The 17,377-nt window shown below is 41.2% G+C and overlaps 1 protein-coding gene across 3 annotated transcripts in view; it reads right to left on the bottom strand.

Moving 5' to 3' along the window:
* Positions 1-17,377, bottom strand: part of KCNK10 (potassium two pore domain channel subfamily K member 10) — a 58,178-nt gene that overhangs the window by 9,576 nt on the left and 31,225 nt on the right. For all 3 annotated transcript variants that reach the window (XM_039333471.1, XM_039333472.1, XM_039333470.1), the window contains exons 3-5: positions 13,760-13,877; positions 11,315-11,475; positions 8,110-8,296 (exon numbers count right to left, since the gene is read on the bottom strand). In XM_039333471.1, coding sequence (XP_039189405.1) covers positions 8,110-8,296; positions 11,315-11,475; positions 13,760-13,877 — 466 coding nt within the window. The remainder of the gene's footprint in view (positions 1-8,109; positions 8,297-11,314; positions 11,476-13,759; positions 13,878-17,377) is intronic.

Here is a 17,377-nt window from a genome sequence, read left to right as displayed (position 1 = left end):
AATGCAGTACTGCAAGCTACTTCTGCTGACTCCTAGCTGCCAGCAGTTTGATTCTCACTGGCTCAAGGTTGACTCAGCTTTCCATCCCTCCAAGGTCGGTAAAATGAGGACCCAGATTGTTGGAGGCAATATACTGACTCTATAAGAGAGGGCTGTAAAGCACTACAAAGTGGTATATGTTATGTCCCGAGCCTTGCAAACGGGCTCGGGGCGTTTGCAGGCAGTCCCGGGCAGGTGCAAGCTGCCCGGGACCAGACAGGCTGTCGCCAGCGCCTGTGCGCATGCGCGGGTGCTGGCGCGGGAAAAGTAACACATTGACCCGGGAATTGCCTATATAAGAGGCTGGGAGCTTTTGGGCATTGCTGAAGCCTTCACCTGTAAGCTGAACACAGAATAAAAGAAAACCTGAGAACTACAACTGCTTCTCGTGTCTGCTTTTCGCCAAGGACTCAACACTGGCGACGAGGGTGGGATGCCTTACATCGCCTGGAAAGGAAGAGGTGTAAGCTTACCCAAGTGAGTCCTGAGCGGCGGAACGGCATTGACTCGGCAGCTACCCGCCAATCCAGTGCGCATTCGGGGGTAGGCTGGCTGATACACCGGTCTCCTGAAAATGGCAAAGGTTGGAAGGCTTTCAGAATTCGACGTCTCACATCCAGAGCGGTGGGAGTCCTACGTAGCCAGGGTGGAAAACTACCTCAAGTTGAACCAAGTGAGGGAAGATAGCTTGAAGGCTGCCACCCTGCTTTGTGTCTGCGGTCAAGACGCCTTTGAAATCGCAGAGAACCTTGCAGCACCTGTCCCATTAGAGTCTGTCAGCTACGCAGATCTAAAGAAGCTATTGAAGGAGCACTTCCAGCCCAAGATGTCCGTCATCGCATGGCGCCACACCTTCGAGCAGAGGGATCAACGATCCGGAGAGTCGGCCAAAGAATACATCGCCGCATTGAGGAAGGCCGCCAAGCACTGCGAGTTCAAGGACCTCGAAGAACGACTGAGGGACCGATTCGTGTGCGGCTTAAGGCATCGAGATCTACAACAGAGGCTTTTCGCCAAAGAAGACTTGTCCTTCCAAGATGCCTTAAGAGAGGTCACCGCAGAAGAAGCAGCAGGCGGCGCCGTCAAAAACATGCGGCCGATCAGGAACAGTCCAGATGTTGCATCCGTGCACCAAGAGGACGTCCAAGGGAACTCCGAGGAGGATCCGGACGAGGAAGTCGACCGTCTCCACCCCACGAAGGAAGGGAATCAGAAAGGAAGCTCTGCAGCTCCCCTCAAGTGCATCGGCTGTGGAGGTCGCCACAGGAGAACCGACTGCAAGTTCCGCTCCGCTATCTGCCGGGCGTGCGGGAAACAAGGACATATTGCAGCTGTGGTACAACCTCAGGAAGAACCGCGCCTGAAAGGTACCAGGGTCCCCAGCCAGAATAGGGTAGGTTTTTGCGCTTCGCGAAGAAGCATCTTCAGGACAGGCACACACAAGCCCATCAAGAAAAAGCTGTCACTCAAGGTGAAGCTACAAGGGGTTCCATTAACTATGGAACTAGACACGGGGTCTGCCCTTTCAATCATATCCTTACATACATTTAGGAAGATTTGTTCCGGCAGTGGAACTCAGGCTAAATTAAGGCCTTCTGACATTGTGTTAACAGACTTTCAAAATTCGAGAGTGTGTGTTAAGGGGGAGGCCACCCTTAACGTACAGTATAAGAATTTTGAAGGTCCACTAGACCTATTAGTAGTAGGGGGTGAACGAACGAGTCTCATAGGACTCGATTGGTTTGAAGCCTTGGGGATACACGTCACGGGGCTCAACAGCTTACAAACACTCGACCTACAGGAAGTCTGCAAAGAATTTGCAGATGTCTTCAGCCCCCAGCTGGGCACATTCAAGGGACCCCCTGTGTCCTTAAAACTAGACCCCACTGTCACTCCCATTAGAATTAAAGCAAGAAGGGTCCCTTTTGCTTTAAAGAGTAAAATTGACACTGAGTTAGACAAACTGATCCAACAGGGAATCCTAGAACCTGTTGATTCCAGCCCTTGGGAGACCCCCATTGTCACGCCTCTAAAGGCAAATGGGGACATTCGCATTTGTGCTGACTACAAATGCACTCTTAATAAGGCATTGCAGCAACATGCCTATCCTGTTCCTGTGGTCAGTCATATTCTGGCCTCCGTCAAGGGGGGGGCGCGTTTTTGCAAAGCTTGACCTAGCTCAAGCGTATCAACAGCTGCCTGTTGATGATGATGCTGCTATAGCTCAGACTATTGTGACCCACAGGGGAGCCTTTAAGGTAAAAAGGCTACAGTTTGGAGTGAATGTCGCTCCTGGGATTTTCCAAAGCGTAATGGAAAACACACTACGGGGCATACCGGGGGTTTGCCCCTACTTTGATGATGTCTTAATTGCAGGAGACTCCACACACATTCTAGCTGAAAGGCTAAGGGCTGTTCTGTTAAGGTTCAGGAAAACAGGCCTCAAGCTCAAAAAAGACAAATGCAAAATTGGGGTGCCTTCTACTGAATTTCTGGGGTTCAAAATTGATGCTGCTGGGATTCACCCTGCTGAATCCAAACTAACTGCCATTTTAGAAGCACCTAGGCCAAGGTCTAAGGCCGAACTTCAGGCCATTCTGGGCCTCCTGAATTTCTATAATTCCTTTCTTCCACATAAAGCTAGTGTAGCTGAGCCTCTTCACAGGCTATTAGACAAACAAGCAGTGTGGCAGTGGTCACAAACACATGAGGCTAGTTTCAATGAGGTCAAGGCCTTACTCACTTCTAACAGTGTACTTGCACACTTCAATGAGTCCCTTCCTGTGTGCATCGCTTGTGATGCTTCCCCTTACGGGGTAGGAGCTGTCCTGAGCCACCTCAGGTCTGATGGAACTCAGGTTCCTGTTGCATATTACTCCAGAACACTGTCTTCTGCTGAGCGCAACTACGCTCAGATAGACAGGGAGGCTCTGGCTGTTGTTGCTGGAATTAAAAAATTCCATGATTTCTTGTATGGCAGGCATTTCACGGTCTTCACTGACCATAAGCCTCTGCTGGGACTGTTTACCACACATAAACAAACTCCCCAAATCATTTCCCCTAGAATGCTTAGGTGGTCTATTTTTCTGTCTGCATATGATTTTTCCTTACTCCACAAGCCTGGGAAAGAAATGGGCCATGCTGATGGCCTCAGTAGATTGCCCCTGCCAGTAGTAGAAGCTGACCCTGCGCCAGCTGTCAACATTCTATCCATCCAAGCCTTGCCCGAGTCCCCTCTGAATGCCAGGGATGTTGCCGCTGAAACAGGCACGGATCACACACTTTCACGTGTCCTTTCTTGGGTTTTGTCTGGATGGCCTGAGCACTGCCCTAGTCCTGAGTTTCAGAGTTTCTGGTCCAAAAGGAATGAGCTGTCCCTTTCTCAGGGTTGTCTGCTTTGGGGAAACAGAGTTGTCATTCCCACCTCAATGAGGACTAGGGTTTTAGAGTCCCTCCACGAGGGTCATCCTGGCATTGTTCGCATGAAGGCCCTTGCGCGTAGCCACTTGTGGTGGCCTGGTTTAGATAAGGACATTGAGGCTAAGGTGCATGCATGCCACCTGTGCCAGCGCTCTCGCCCAGAGATGCCCCAAGCTCCTGTGCATAGATGGGAGGATACACAGTCCCCATGGTCTACGGTGCACATTGACTACGCTGGGCCCTTTCAGGGCCAGTTCTTCTTGGTCCTCGTTGACAGTCATTCAAAATGGCTTGAGGTTGTACCTGTCTCATCCACCACCACTGCAAAGACTATTCAGGTACTGAGGGGGATTTTTGCTGCACACGGGCTCCCAGATGTCATCGTGTCTGACAACAGCCCTCAATTTACTTCCTCCGAATTCCAAGCTTTCTTACAGGCTAACATGAGTCGTCATGCCACGTCTGCACCCTTCCACCCGTCCACCAACGGTATGGCTGAACGCATGGTCCGCATCACAAAGGACGCCTTGAAAAGACTCACTATGGGGACTGGCATCACAGGTTGGCTGACTTTCTCCTTTCTTACCGCACCACACCGTCCACTTCTACAGGGAGAAGCCCAGCTGAACTTCGCTGGGGGCGCAAACTTACTACGAAGCTTGACCGGTTGCATCCGGACAGACTGCCTTCATCTACCTCACATCCTAGGGCACCTAGACAACTACTTGTGGGTGCCCCGGTTTGGACTCGCAATTACGGGCCTGGTCATACATGGGTCCCCGCTTCTATTTCCAGGGTCACATGTCCTCTATCCTACGAGGTAGCCCTGGACAACGGTTGTGTCCTGCATCGGCACATCGACCAACTCTGCCCTAGGCGGGATCTTTCAGATGAGACTCCTGGGTCTTTTCCAGGGAGGGAGGGGGACCCTTTAGAGCAAAGGGAGGGGCACGAGCTGCTGCCCACCTCCAATGATGGAGCCACAAACGGCCCATTCCAAGATTCCGCGAGTGCCCCAAACAGGAATTCTAAGAGCCTATCCAACTACCAGGCATTCACGCCTACTCCAGCCAGGGAGTCACCCCGGGGGTACAATCACTATTCACCTGCACAGCACAGTACTCCAGTCAGGGAGGATACCCGGGAGCATCCCAATAAATCATACCCCGCAAGAGAGCTGGCACATAATCCCCAGAGTTGGCCTGACCTTACCCCAAGTCCTACAGGGGGTCAAACATACAGGGAGGTGGTCGAGGAACCAAGTCCCGACCGCAACACCTCTAGCCCAAATCAGGGAGTAACTGAGTTTTGGGAAGGTACAGAAACCCACACGAGCCTGGACATAGAACGGGGTTTAGGGAATGGACAGCCTCCTGACAGGTCTTGGACGGACCTAGGAGGTTATACAGAGACGCCCAGCAGTGGCTATCACTTCAAGGGGCCCGAGGACCTACAGCTAGGCAGGTCAACCAGGTCACAAAGTGACAGAAGCCCTGGCCTGACGAGCCCGGTGGGCGAGCAAGCAGGCCAGGCATTGGGGCACAGTCCTTGGAAGGCACCAAGGCAACATAAGGAGAACAGGTTCACGTCTCCCTTCAGTCAGGGTACACCTGTCAGAAACCCAGAGCTGAGAAGGTCACAGAGAGCAAGGAAATCTCCTAAGTACTTAGAGGATTACATAACATTGCTGGCTAAACAAAAGCCAGTAAACAGTAGGAGCACTGGGGAGTAGAACACTGCATCAAGAAATAATTGTATGTTGGTAGTAGTCTTAGCCCGGGGGAAAGGGGTGTTATGTCCCAAGCCTTGCAAAAGGGCTCGGGGCGTTTGCAGGCAGTCCCGGGCAGGTGCAAGCTGCCCGGGACCAGACAGGCTGTCGCCAGCGCCTGTGCGCATGCGCGGGTGCTGGCGCGGGAAAAGTAACACATTGACCCGGGAATTGCCTATATAAGAGGCTGGGAGCTTTTGGGCGTTGCTGAAGCCTTCACCTGTAAGCTGAACACAGAATAAAAGAAAACCTGAGAACTACAACTGCTTCTCGTGTCTGCTTTTCGCCAAGGACTCAACAGTATATAAATCTAAGTGCTATTGCCATTGTTACTGAAGTAGTAATCAATGCTTCTCTCAGCAAAAGGATATCTCCTTCCACTGTAAAGTAGCTTGTAATGTGCTCCTGCTTAAGAAGCCTTCTCTCATTCTATTTTACACAATTTTACCTGGCTATACTTTTGGATGACGTATGGAGAAACTGGATCAAGAAAGCACAATCCTTCTGGTTCTTCTTGATCTCTCAGCAGTTTTTGATACCATTGACCATGGTTGTCTTCTCCAAGGGACTGGAGTGGGGGAACACTGTTCCATCTGCCTAGACATCTCCACTCAATGAAGTGCCTCAGGGAGCTTTTTTCTCTCTATTCTTTCCAATTTCAAGATAAGGTACCTGTCAGCCTGGAGTTCAATATAATCATTATGCTGATGATATCCTGTTATACATTGTTCCCAAGCTGAGCAAGTGATTGATGGTGGAAGTGCAATCCAATGCTTAGCGGCTGTCAGGGTTTGGACTGAGAGGAATAGACTCTGACTGGACTTCAAAATCAAGTGGCTTTGGGTTTGTGAACCTAACCATTTCAGGGAAATTTCATCTTTGTGTCTGAACAGAATTGTACTCCCTTGCTCCAAGCTAGCTCACAATTTGCAGGCTCTCTAGACTCACAGTTATGCTTTGCTGAGCAGGTGACAACTGTGGCTAGAATGGCTTTTGCTCAAGTATAGCTAGAGTGGCAACCCTTGATGACAGTCATTCATACATTCATAACATCCTCTCTTCAAGGCTGCCCCTGAAGGTTATTTACAAGCTTTAGTTGATATAAAATATTGCAGGGCAGGTAACAATATTTGTGAGCCAATATGATTCTGTAGTTAGAGAAATTGTTAAGTGTCTATGTGAACTAATTGTTACTGCTCGAAGGTATAGGCTCTTTGCTCACTGAGGACAATTATAAATCAACTGAGTAAAGAACATCCTTACAAAACCTGCACACTTATGGATTCTGACTGTGGCCTGTGATCACTTACTGCTCCCAAGCAACGTGCTAGAGATTTGGAATCAGTTGCATGAATTTGCATAGAACACTTCTCCTGTCAGAGGTGATATAGTAGATTACCTATTGAACAGGATCACTGATAATTATCATAATTATCACAAAAGTATATAGATATCCAAGTCCAAACTCTTGTGCCACATTTGAAGAGGGAATGTCCATCTTACAACTTTCTCAATTATCAGGTCAATAACTATAGGGCCTTGGATGGGGACTGATGTGGGACCATCAAGTATTTGTTTATGATTAGGACATATCAGTTAACCATTGGTGGGATTCAAATATGTGAACAACCAGTTCTCTGTATGGATGCCGGTTCTGGGGCAACAAAAAATTAACTACCAGTTCTGCCAAACTGGTGCAAACTGACTGAATCCCACCACTGTAGCTAACTCACCTACCCATTGAGTTAGCTGATATGTTCTAATACATCCATTGGGATTGACACTTGGTTCTTATACTGGAGCAAGGCGCTGGTGACTTAATCTACAGTCAGTGGCATTGCAAGAGAGCCTGTATCATTCTCTAGGCAAAGCCTCTCTTCCCATAATTTTGGAAAGAGTAAATGGGCAAATTTAGCAGTCACAGGCCATTGAACTTTACACACACAGAACTGTAAATCTTGGTTCTTCCAGTATTTCATCCTTAGACATTGGTTTTCCAGGCAGAACACAATTTTTGTCTGTCTGTCTGTCTGCCGCCTTTATTATTGTTGACAGGAGTCAAGCCATATACACAGAAATACATTATACGCCAAAGTTTATGTTCTCCTGCCTTTCCTAGTTCATGGAAATTGGCTTTATTTTGATGGTCTTAAAAGGCATCTGATCTTTATTGAGCAAATAGCACTCTTTAAGGTGAAATTTCCTGGTTCTTGTGTTACTACTCTTATTTCTTACAGCAGATATGGACATTTGCTTCTGAAAAATCCTTCCTTTTACTGTTAATATTTGGAATCTCACTCATAGTGAGTAATTTAGTTAATATTTAGTAGCATTTCCCTGGGAATAAAGGTATCTGTAAATGCCCCCAGTACATCAGTCAAAAAACCAAGGATATTTGTTATTTTTCTCATTATTTCCTACCTTCAATATTGGGAGAGTAACAGAAAGGACAGTTTGTGGCACTCATAGGCAACCAGTGAAAGAAATGGAAATTAAATGGCAATAGAAATAAGAGGATCAGAATAAGCTCTGATTCATATCAAAATTGAATCATATCACATTTAATCCAATATGTTTTCAATACAGAAGCCCGCAAGAGCACAAATGTAATTTCCCTTCCCCTATCTTTTTTTTTTCTTATTATTGGCTAGAAAAAATAATTTCAAAACAATTATATGCCTTCAGTTTCCAATTTGAAAGCATATCTTCACTTAATTGACAAAAGTAGATATTTATGAGTTAATATTGTAGTTTTCATCCCTACAAATTTAACATGCTACTTGTAAGCCAGGTCGGTAAGATTTACTCTTGATAAATGAGATATAGAGTAGTTCACTTCAATTAATCAATCAAACAATCAATCAACTGTTGGAATGTCTCACCTGCCACAAAATCCCCAAAGCCAACTGTGGTCAGAGTGACGACGACAAAATAGAAAGAGTCCAGGGCTGACCATTCTTCAATATATTTGAAACTGACAGCTGGAATGGTGACAAAAACAATGCATCCGGCCAGGATGAAAAGAATGGTAGAGATCACTCGAATCTTTGTCTGACTCACTTGTTTCTTCTGCAAAAAGAAAATGATCATCATTTGTTGGTTGCAGTGCACTGGTTTCAGAAACTGACACAAAATAAATTGCTGCCTGGCAATATCATATTAAAAACCATCCATTCGTTATGAATTGCAAATGGACTGTAAACATGAAAAATATGCAATACAAGTTTTAATCTCACAACTGCGTATATCAAATCACAGTATATCCCCCACTGTCAAGCTTCCTACTAGTAAAGTTCGTAATACTCCTGGAGAAGAATGAGTGGCTACCAACACCGAACTTTACAGAAGCATGACAGCTGCTCTTTAAGTAGGAATAGAAGCAGAAGTAGAAAAAGAATAATGGAAATGGAAGTATATTTTGGGTGCATGGGTACTTGAATCAAATGTTTAGTCATTCATGATTTCATGCTTCAAAAGAGAATGAATGTTCATATAGTATGCACGCATCATTTACTCTGCATCGCAAAAATATGCACTTTAGATCCCAAAAAGGGTAGCACAATTCACCTGAACGGGACCTACAGAAAAAAATATACTCTGGCTCATCAAGAGACATGGGGACAATATGCTTTTGTTTACTGAAATGTTTTACATCATATAAGGGGCCAGTATCCCCCATAGTACATGAACAGAAACCCAATTTCTACACTATGGCATAATGACATATCTGCATCTCTGTTAAAGGTTTCATAGTTTGCAAAGTTTTACAAAGCTGTTTCAAATGGGAACTTCACATCTACCTTCATCAAAGCAAACCATACTTTTGAAATCTATATCAAATGAACAGCCAATAGGGCTTCCTGTTTCAGCAGGGCGTTGGAGTAGAAGACCTCCAAGGTCCCTTCCAGCTCTATTCTGATTCACTGATTCACATCAAGGAGAGGCTTGGGCTCATTCCTAAAGGCACAATACCACAGCCATCCTATAGCTCCATTTTCAATTGCAGGTTGACAATTTTATTATTCAGCCTGATTCAAGACCAAGAGAGTTGAACACCCTGCCCTTGAATGATTAAAATAATATAATTATCCTCAACAGTATAGAAGTTTATCCTCAACAATATAAAAGTTAGTCATCAATATATTAGGATAAAATTAAACGAATTTTTTTCTTGCCTGGTGTAGGATTCTCTCTTCCTTTCTGGGCATGCTATACTTCCAAATATAGCCAGACTGGTTTCAGATAAAGTTCAGTTGCATTGGGGTAGAGCAACTTTAAAATTAGCTTTTCCTAACTTGAAGTATTCTAGATATGTTGGAAGTCCAACTCCCACTATTCACAATCAGCTGTTGCCATGCTGGCTGAGAACTCTAGTGATCCAAAATATTTGGACAATATTGGCTTAGAGAAGGCTGTTACAGAACATTGATGAAATGAAATGTCATATTATATTGTTGTTCCCTTCCTGCCTCCTTTCACAAATACAGATATAGAAACATACATAGAGAAGATGAATATGAAATATTCAACTGAGAAGATCCGCACAAGTAAAGCAGGATCCAATCTGGCTCGGTCACCAGGACCAGAAGTTTAGTCTTCCGAGCTTTCAAACTCATGCTGGAGCTCATCTTCAGGGAACTTCTCTCTACCAGAGTGAACAGTTCCAGAACATTCTGATAGAGAGAGATTCCCTGAGGATGGGCTCCAACACAAGTCTAAAAGCTCAGAAGACTAAACCACTGGTCCCAGTGACCAACCCAGATTGGATCCTGCAACATTATCCTGGGAAATGTATATTTGCCTTCATTCGTAAGTGAAAAATGTTTTCAGAACTGGGATTTCCCTCTAGATCGAACAAGAAATATTAAAATATTGTGAGATATGGTCAATTTAGTTAGCAGCTGGAAGGGAGAGAATCAACCAGGTACCTCCACATCCATTCTTGTTCTGGTATAATTTACTTTGAATACAACTTTCAGATTTGAACAGTTTCCTTAGACTGCTATTTCTCAACCTTGACAAGTTGAAGATGTATGGACTCCAATTCCACACTGGTTGCTGGGGAATTCTGGGAGTTGAAGTCCACACATTTTCAGCTTCCAAGGCTGAGAAACACTACTTAGACAATACAGTTTAGGGAAAACTAGAGCTTGTGTAATAATAAAACGTTTTTTGATTGATTCCCTTTTTTCCTGCTTTTTCCTCTCGTAAACACTTGACTGTTCAGACAAAACAGCAGATGAAATAAATATTTTTTTCAGGGATCATATAATTTCAGACTGCAGGTAAAGTGAAGGTAAACTGCAGTCATTACTGAAGACTATTTCAGATAAAATCTTCCTGTGCAAAGAAAATAAGCATTCAAAGAGAACAATATTAAACTAGTTTTTAACCTTAGAATTTGGAGGATATCAAAACAAAGAAAAATCCAGAGGTTATCCCTTCCTGATCTAAATCTCAATTTCTTTTGTAGAATTATCAAACAATATCAAACAGAAGATACGAATTCAGTTAATTGCCAAGACAATATTCCCTTGAGATTCAAGAAATATGCCAAAGAAAGAAGTAGGAAGTGACAAAATAGCTTTTTAACAGCATGTATACATTACATTTAATTTAAGGTTACTTGGCAGCCTGAAAACTCTTGGACTAGTCAGAGATACTTGGAAGGAATGCCCTCTGGCAAAACACAGAGCTACTAATGTTCTGTTGGAACTCACACATTCATTAATTTTTTTTCCCCTGAAAGTTCCTCAATCCTATCTAGCTATGAATTCAGTAACTTTTATAACAATGGTTTTCCTAAATTGTGAAGATATGAGCTGTGGTGGCTCAGTGGTTACAATGCAGCACTGCAGGCTATTTCGCCTGACTATAGGCTGCCTGTAGTTTGGTGGTTCGATTCTCATCAGCTCAAGGTTGGCTCAGCCTTCCATCCTTCTGAGGTTGGTAAAATGAGGACCCAGATTGTAAACTGCTTAGCGAGGGCTGTAAAGCACTGTGAAGCAGTATATAAGTCTAAGTGCTATTGTTATTGTTACCAGTATATATCTTGGGGGGGGGGGGGAATAAATGGCTCAATCTTACCCGAAAGACCTTTTCAACTCTTGCAATGCCCTTCCCAAAAATGGTTCCAAGCTGGTCACCTATGCCAGCTAGCAGAAAGCCAAAAAGTGGGATTCCAAAGATGGCATACAAAATACAGAAAATTTTTCCACCTTCTGTGCTTGGGGCAATATTTCCATAACCTGTTGAGAAAAAATAAGTTGGTTGTGAACTTTTTCTTCTGAAGATTGTGAGGAGGAGAAAGGAATGGAGCTAAACAGGGATGGATACACTCAAATCAATTCTTTTGCACTTGCCAAAGACCCACAGCTTCTCAAAGCAGAGTAAGAATGCTGGAACTTGCATATGCCGGTCATTCCCTTTTCTGAAGACTCCTGTGTCCCTCCCTTTGAACTCACTGCCATAATTTGGCAGCAAATTGCCTAAAATGATGTACAATGTATTCATGACTTCTAATAGAAATCCAAATGAATAAAACATGCTAGGTTTCTGATGAACCTCAGTATAGCCTATATAATTTACCTAAAAGTGATGCCAACTTTTAGCTGAGGAATTTTGAGAGTTCAGATACACATATCTTAAAGATGCCAAGTTTGAAAAACACTGCTATAACCAACATGTGCCATTAAAAAAAAACAGAAAAATGTTATTTTATAATGCATTGCTGTCTATTTCTGTGTGACTTCATAATACATTGCTGTGTGACTTCATAATACATTTCTAGCACTTATATGACTTCATAAGGCACTGCTCAGGCCATCTTTTTTTTTTTAAGTAAAACCTCAACTATCTGAAATTAACTTAATCCTATCTTAGGACACAGTATCATGGAAATTCAAGCATCAGCTTGCCATGTGATATTAAAAGCCAAGATCAAACATGGGATGAGGACTGTATATTAACAGCTTCATATTCTCCTCTTATTCAGCCCAGGAATTTGACTATTAGAATTGTAAGTCAGCATGCTTTATTTAATTTGTTTTGCCAACAATTTAAGTGTAATATATTGTGAGCAAGATATTAATCCTTGCACTTGCTTTTATTTCATTTTTGCATATTTTCAGATTATCTTTACTGAGATGCTTTTAAACACATTTAAGATGCACAACATAGTTATACGCTCCAGAAGACAAAATGAAGGAAAAACAGAATTAGAGACTGTGTCCCTGCTGACAAAATAAAGCAGATAGGGATTTGTGTTTCTGAAATACAGATACCAATGTCTATATGGCAACATTTTTAGCACTTCATAATGATATACTTACAATGATGGATTCATAAATTTTTAATATCACTTGGAACTTCAACAGAAGATAGAACTTAGCTTGCCATAAAGTAATAGTAATGACTGGTAGCTTTTTAAAAATTCATATTCAATAAACAAAACTAAAGCAAAACGTTCACAGCAAACTCTAGGCTAAACAGGTGGTACAAGTAGAACTGTTAAATATGAAACACTACATAGTTTTAGATTCAAGATTTGGATTTAATGTTTGGTTGCATTCTTTAGAAAGTATAAACTGTATTCAATATTTTATAACTTAAAATATGTACTGCAATCTGTAAAGAATCCCCTAGCCAGCTATTATTAAAGATTGGTTGCCTGCGTTTGGTTTAGGAATATAAACACTTAACATGCAAATGATGTGATAATATCTAGAAATGATTTTGCAGTTATAACATCCATCTCTCATTATTCTCTAGTAGCATTTTTTTTAAAAAAAAAATTAAGAGTAATCCCACGGATCGATGCCAGTTAACAAGGTTTTAATTCAACTGGTGAGGAACACAAAAGAAAGCTACTATTGAATGAGATGTCTAAACAGCACCACACAACAGCAGCCCTTGTGTATCTCAAATGAACAATAGTTTGATTCTAGTTTCAGAACAATTATCCTGCTAATCTTAGATAGTGGGACTGAATTAAAGAGCCATTTCACCAAAAAAATACCAGCATTTTTTTTTCAGTTTGATAAACAGAGAAAACAGAAGTCAGCTTTGGCTTCGTAAAAGATGCTGCTCTCTATTATTTTCAAAGGTAAGCAATATGGACTGTGTGTGCGCATTAAGTGTGCACTTATCACAAAACAGAATGAAGGCTTGCAGTCCTCTGCTGATTGTTCTGCAGCTGACGGTCAAATAAACCTACTTTAAACCTTTTTTTTTCATTGTCAACAAAGTCACTCTCATTATTCTTTCAAGACAAAGGGAATCTCCTTTCTTTGCTTTCTTCTGGCTACTTGATACATCTGTTGGAATATTCTATAGTTTTATTTCCGATTAATTCATTTTATTTGGGGTGGTGCCTTTTATTTATTGATTTAAACTCCGTGGTTTGGGTCCACACTTCAGACCTCCTCTTAAAGTAATAGTTGATAGGCTATATAAAACCCATTTTCCCCATATGGTCATACCAGGACAAGATCATTCAGAAATATAAATTAATATAAATGCATAAATAGATACCTATAGTAGTAATGACAGTTCCTGCAAAGAAAAAGGCACTTCCAAGGTCCCAGTGGCTGCTGCTATTAGAAGAATCTCCAACAGGGTTGACTCCTGCACTGGTAGCATTCATAACCCGCTACAAAAAAAAATTAAAAGCAAATTGAGAGCAGAATATATTGTAGCTGAACAAAATATCTTGTCTTCCAAATGAAAGATTGATGGAACCTGCTGCCAGTGCTTTTCTCTAAAGTTCCAGGCAATTAAAAAAAATTACCTATTGTCTACTACTTGACCTCTCTGATACCAAATGCCTCTCAATTTCTACATGCAAAGCTGTATTCCTCTATCAGTAAGTTTAAGCTTCTCCCAGAGTCCATTGGAGTTGTGCAGCTGTAACACTTTTAAGTATAAAATAAAATCAATTCCTTCAAATACCGTGGGTACCCAGCAGTACACTGATTTATGTTGATACATCTCAAAAAAATGCAAGATGCTGCATTTTACAAGATACAGAAGCCAAAGAAAAGAACTTACCCATTTAAGATGCATATTATCCTGTATATCTTGTTAGTCAATCTTCCTATTCAAACCTTCTCTAATATGGTGACCTTCACCAATGTTAAGATTATAAAATTATAAACACTAGTATTCCCAGCTGGCTCTGGTAGACCATGCTGGAAGGAATTTTTGGAATCTGTAATTTGTAAATCACTTCTAACAAAACAGAACCATGTCTTTATGCGCGGCAATTTTTGCATTTTTTGAAACTTTCATTCCCCATAATATATCACACATTACTTTCTTACCAGCATTTGCACCATGATACAAAAATTAATTCTACTCTAACTTTTCAGCTTTTATATACAACACAGAATTGTTTGCTCCATTTTCTCTCTCAGCTACTTTGATATCTTGATTTTCACTCCTCAGTTTATCATGAGATGTAACATTCACTCAAAATAGTTCAATCTTCATATACAACACAGCTTCATGAAAATGCATGTGCATTTATGTCCTCAATTGACACATATCTACCATCACTACAATCATCTTATACTTTCATCCATAACTACAATAAAAAAATAAAGGAAATATCACATATTCTTATCTTACTCTCTGTTCAGCATTGAACCATTTCCAATACATTCAATTTAATTATCACACATACCGTACTTTCTTTCTACCATATAACATTTTTATTACATTCAGCATAGTCATGCAAAACATTCCAATTCAAAACTCTTTGCTTCTTTATATATTTCTTCTAAATTGACAAGTTTAGAATAAACTTTTTTCTCATATTCATACGTTATTTGGTAACCTGAAGAACAGAAATCTGGTTTACGTACTCTGCATAGCACAAAGTGCTGCACTTTTCAAATTTTGCTCACTGTTGCCTCTCATCTCTTGCAAGCATAATTTTGCCAACTTTCCCACTATACATAGCAAATCAATATAGTTTTGCATTCATTCTTGCTCCCTTCTCATGTATATAGGAAGACAATCCAGATACTCTAGAGACTACCTTGCAAGTCAATATAGTGTTGACTGCTTCCCAACTACAAGTATATGCAATATTCAAATGTGCATTCAGGATTCAAGAAACAGGAATCTGGGATACGCAAGGGATTTTTTTTTTCCTCTTGAATGTGAAAATGCAACAGATTAATAAATCTTGTTTCACATGCATGCCAGTTATATATTCTCTTTGAGTACTAACTTGAACTTTCAAATTAACATTTTCAAACAGACCAGAGCATTTTCCCTAGTCACTCTTGCCTGTCCAGGAGTGTCCACATTGTCCAAATGGAGGGTGAAACAGAATAAGTGAAAATGTACCCCTTTTTTACATGACTAACATGCATTGCACACACAAAATGAGACAGGGCTTCATTCACACACTTGTGCCCCCACTTTCGACATTGTTCATCTCATCTCAGGATGTCTCTGCTATCCAGGCTTTTCTTCCTTGAGGCTCTAATTTCTAAGCCATTTTTGTCTGCATGGTCCTCAGTAATCTAAAAAACTCAAATTCTCTAAAAAAAAAAAATCCAAGCAAAGGAATTAATGCAAGAAAAGTATACCATCTGCTTAAGGTCTTCTTTCATTTCTGTCTAGGATGTTGATGTTGTATTTCCCTCCTTTGAAAAATAAATGCAGTGCTGAAGTTTTCCTTTATATTGCTATTTTGTATTTGTAATCATCTTTTTCATTATCCCCCACACACACACACACACACACTTTCGTAGAGGAGACACAGTTTGTAAGAATATGTTTTTAAAAGTGAAAATAACAAACCGAATCTGTAAAAATCCTAGACAAGAAGATGACTTACACAATAAGGAAAGTCATCTTCCTTTGTGGCCAATTAATTGCCCACATTACTTATGTTGGTGTGAAAACAAGTAAACAAATGGTGACCTATTAAAGCTGTGCACAGTTTAATGGCATATTGCATTTAGTTATCATCAAGTGACATTTATGAGAGTAATTGGCTGGTATAAGAATGTGGTTAATGAATACATAACAAAAAATGCTGCCAACAGAAGTTCTTCCATTGTTTTCAAATTTAGCTTCACACGCGTCATATTTCAGTAATCTAGACAAGAGTTTATGGCTGCCACTGAAATTTGTAAAAAATGAATCAAGAGTTATACTATTACCAATTATCTTTCAAAGGTTTATGTAACAGACATTTCAGGTTGTGCCTTAACTTTTCTACCACATTAGCAGTGCAATTTATTTTTTGTTTTTCTTTTGGCCAGGAGGTGACATAAAGCTCTTCTCCCAGGCCAAGAACTCTACGCTTTTAGTTTTACTTGCTAAATGTTTTTTACATTCATTTCACAAATGGATTTTCATACATGAAGTGAACAAGGAACCCATGTAGCAATTGTGTGCCATGCTAAGATGAAATGGCAATGGCACACAATGTGTCTTGCTCAGCAAAGATAACCTAATCCCACCGGAAAAGAGAGCACATTGGTGCTTTTATTAAGGGCTTCTAATTAGTGCAGGTGTTTGGCAGGGTATTAGCGACAGACCATCAAAACTACATGTTGACTGTAGGAAGTAAATGAACTAAGGGAATCAAAAGATTTGTCCAGGAGAAAGTAGGCCCTTGGAAAAATGATTTGCCTACATACTCTGCTAATATTTCAGTAGCTATTGTTCCAGGTTACTGAAAGAAACTGTTGCTGCAGCACATCAAAACTGAAAATAATACTAAAATGTATGTGTATCTAGAAAACATTTGCATTTATATGAACTGAAGTACTGAAGTTTTCAGATACTGGAGGGAATCATGAGATTCAAACTTGTCCTGTGTAGAATTTTCTCATTGTTATCTGCTATGAATGGTTAAAATACACACACAGCTCAACAACTATAGGGAAGACTTACTAATTTAAGACCCCAGCATTACCACAAATTAGAATATACATTTTTCAAGTATGTTCTGGAATATTTTTGACTTGCTATATATGGGAAGAGTTCAATGTATGTTCATTAGTAGATTCAAAAGAATTTTATACTGACTTTCTGAGGACCATTAACAAGTAGAACTGAACACTGCAAGCAAATTCCAGGATGTGAAGAAAATTCTGATTTAAATGGAATAATAAATGCATGATTTTA

The sequence above is a fragment of the Crotalus tigris genome, unplaced genomic scaffold (genome assembly GCF_016545835.1).
Source record: "Crotalus tigris isolate CLP2741 ecotype Arizona unplaced genomic scaffold, ASM1654583v1 scf7180000024506.1728113, whole genome shotgun sequence".
In the NCBI taxonomy this organism is placed as follows: domain Eukaryota; kingdom Metazoa; phylum Chordata; class Lepidosauria; order Squamata; family Viperidae; genus Crotalus; species Crotalus tigris.
The sequence above is the reverse complement of the archived record's forward strand: the minus strand, read 5'-3'. Positions and strand labels throughout refer to the sequence as shown.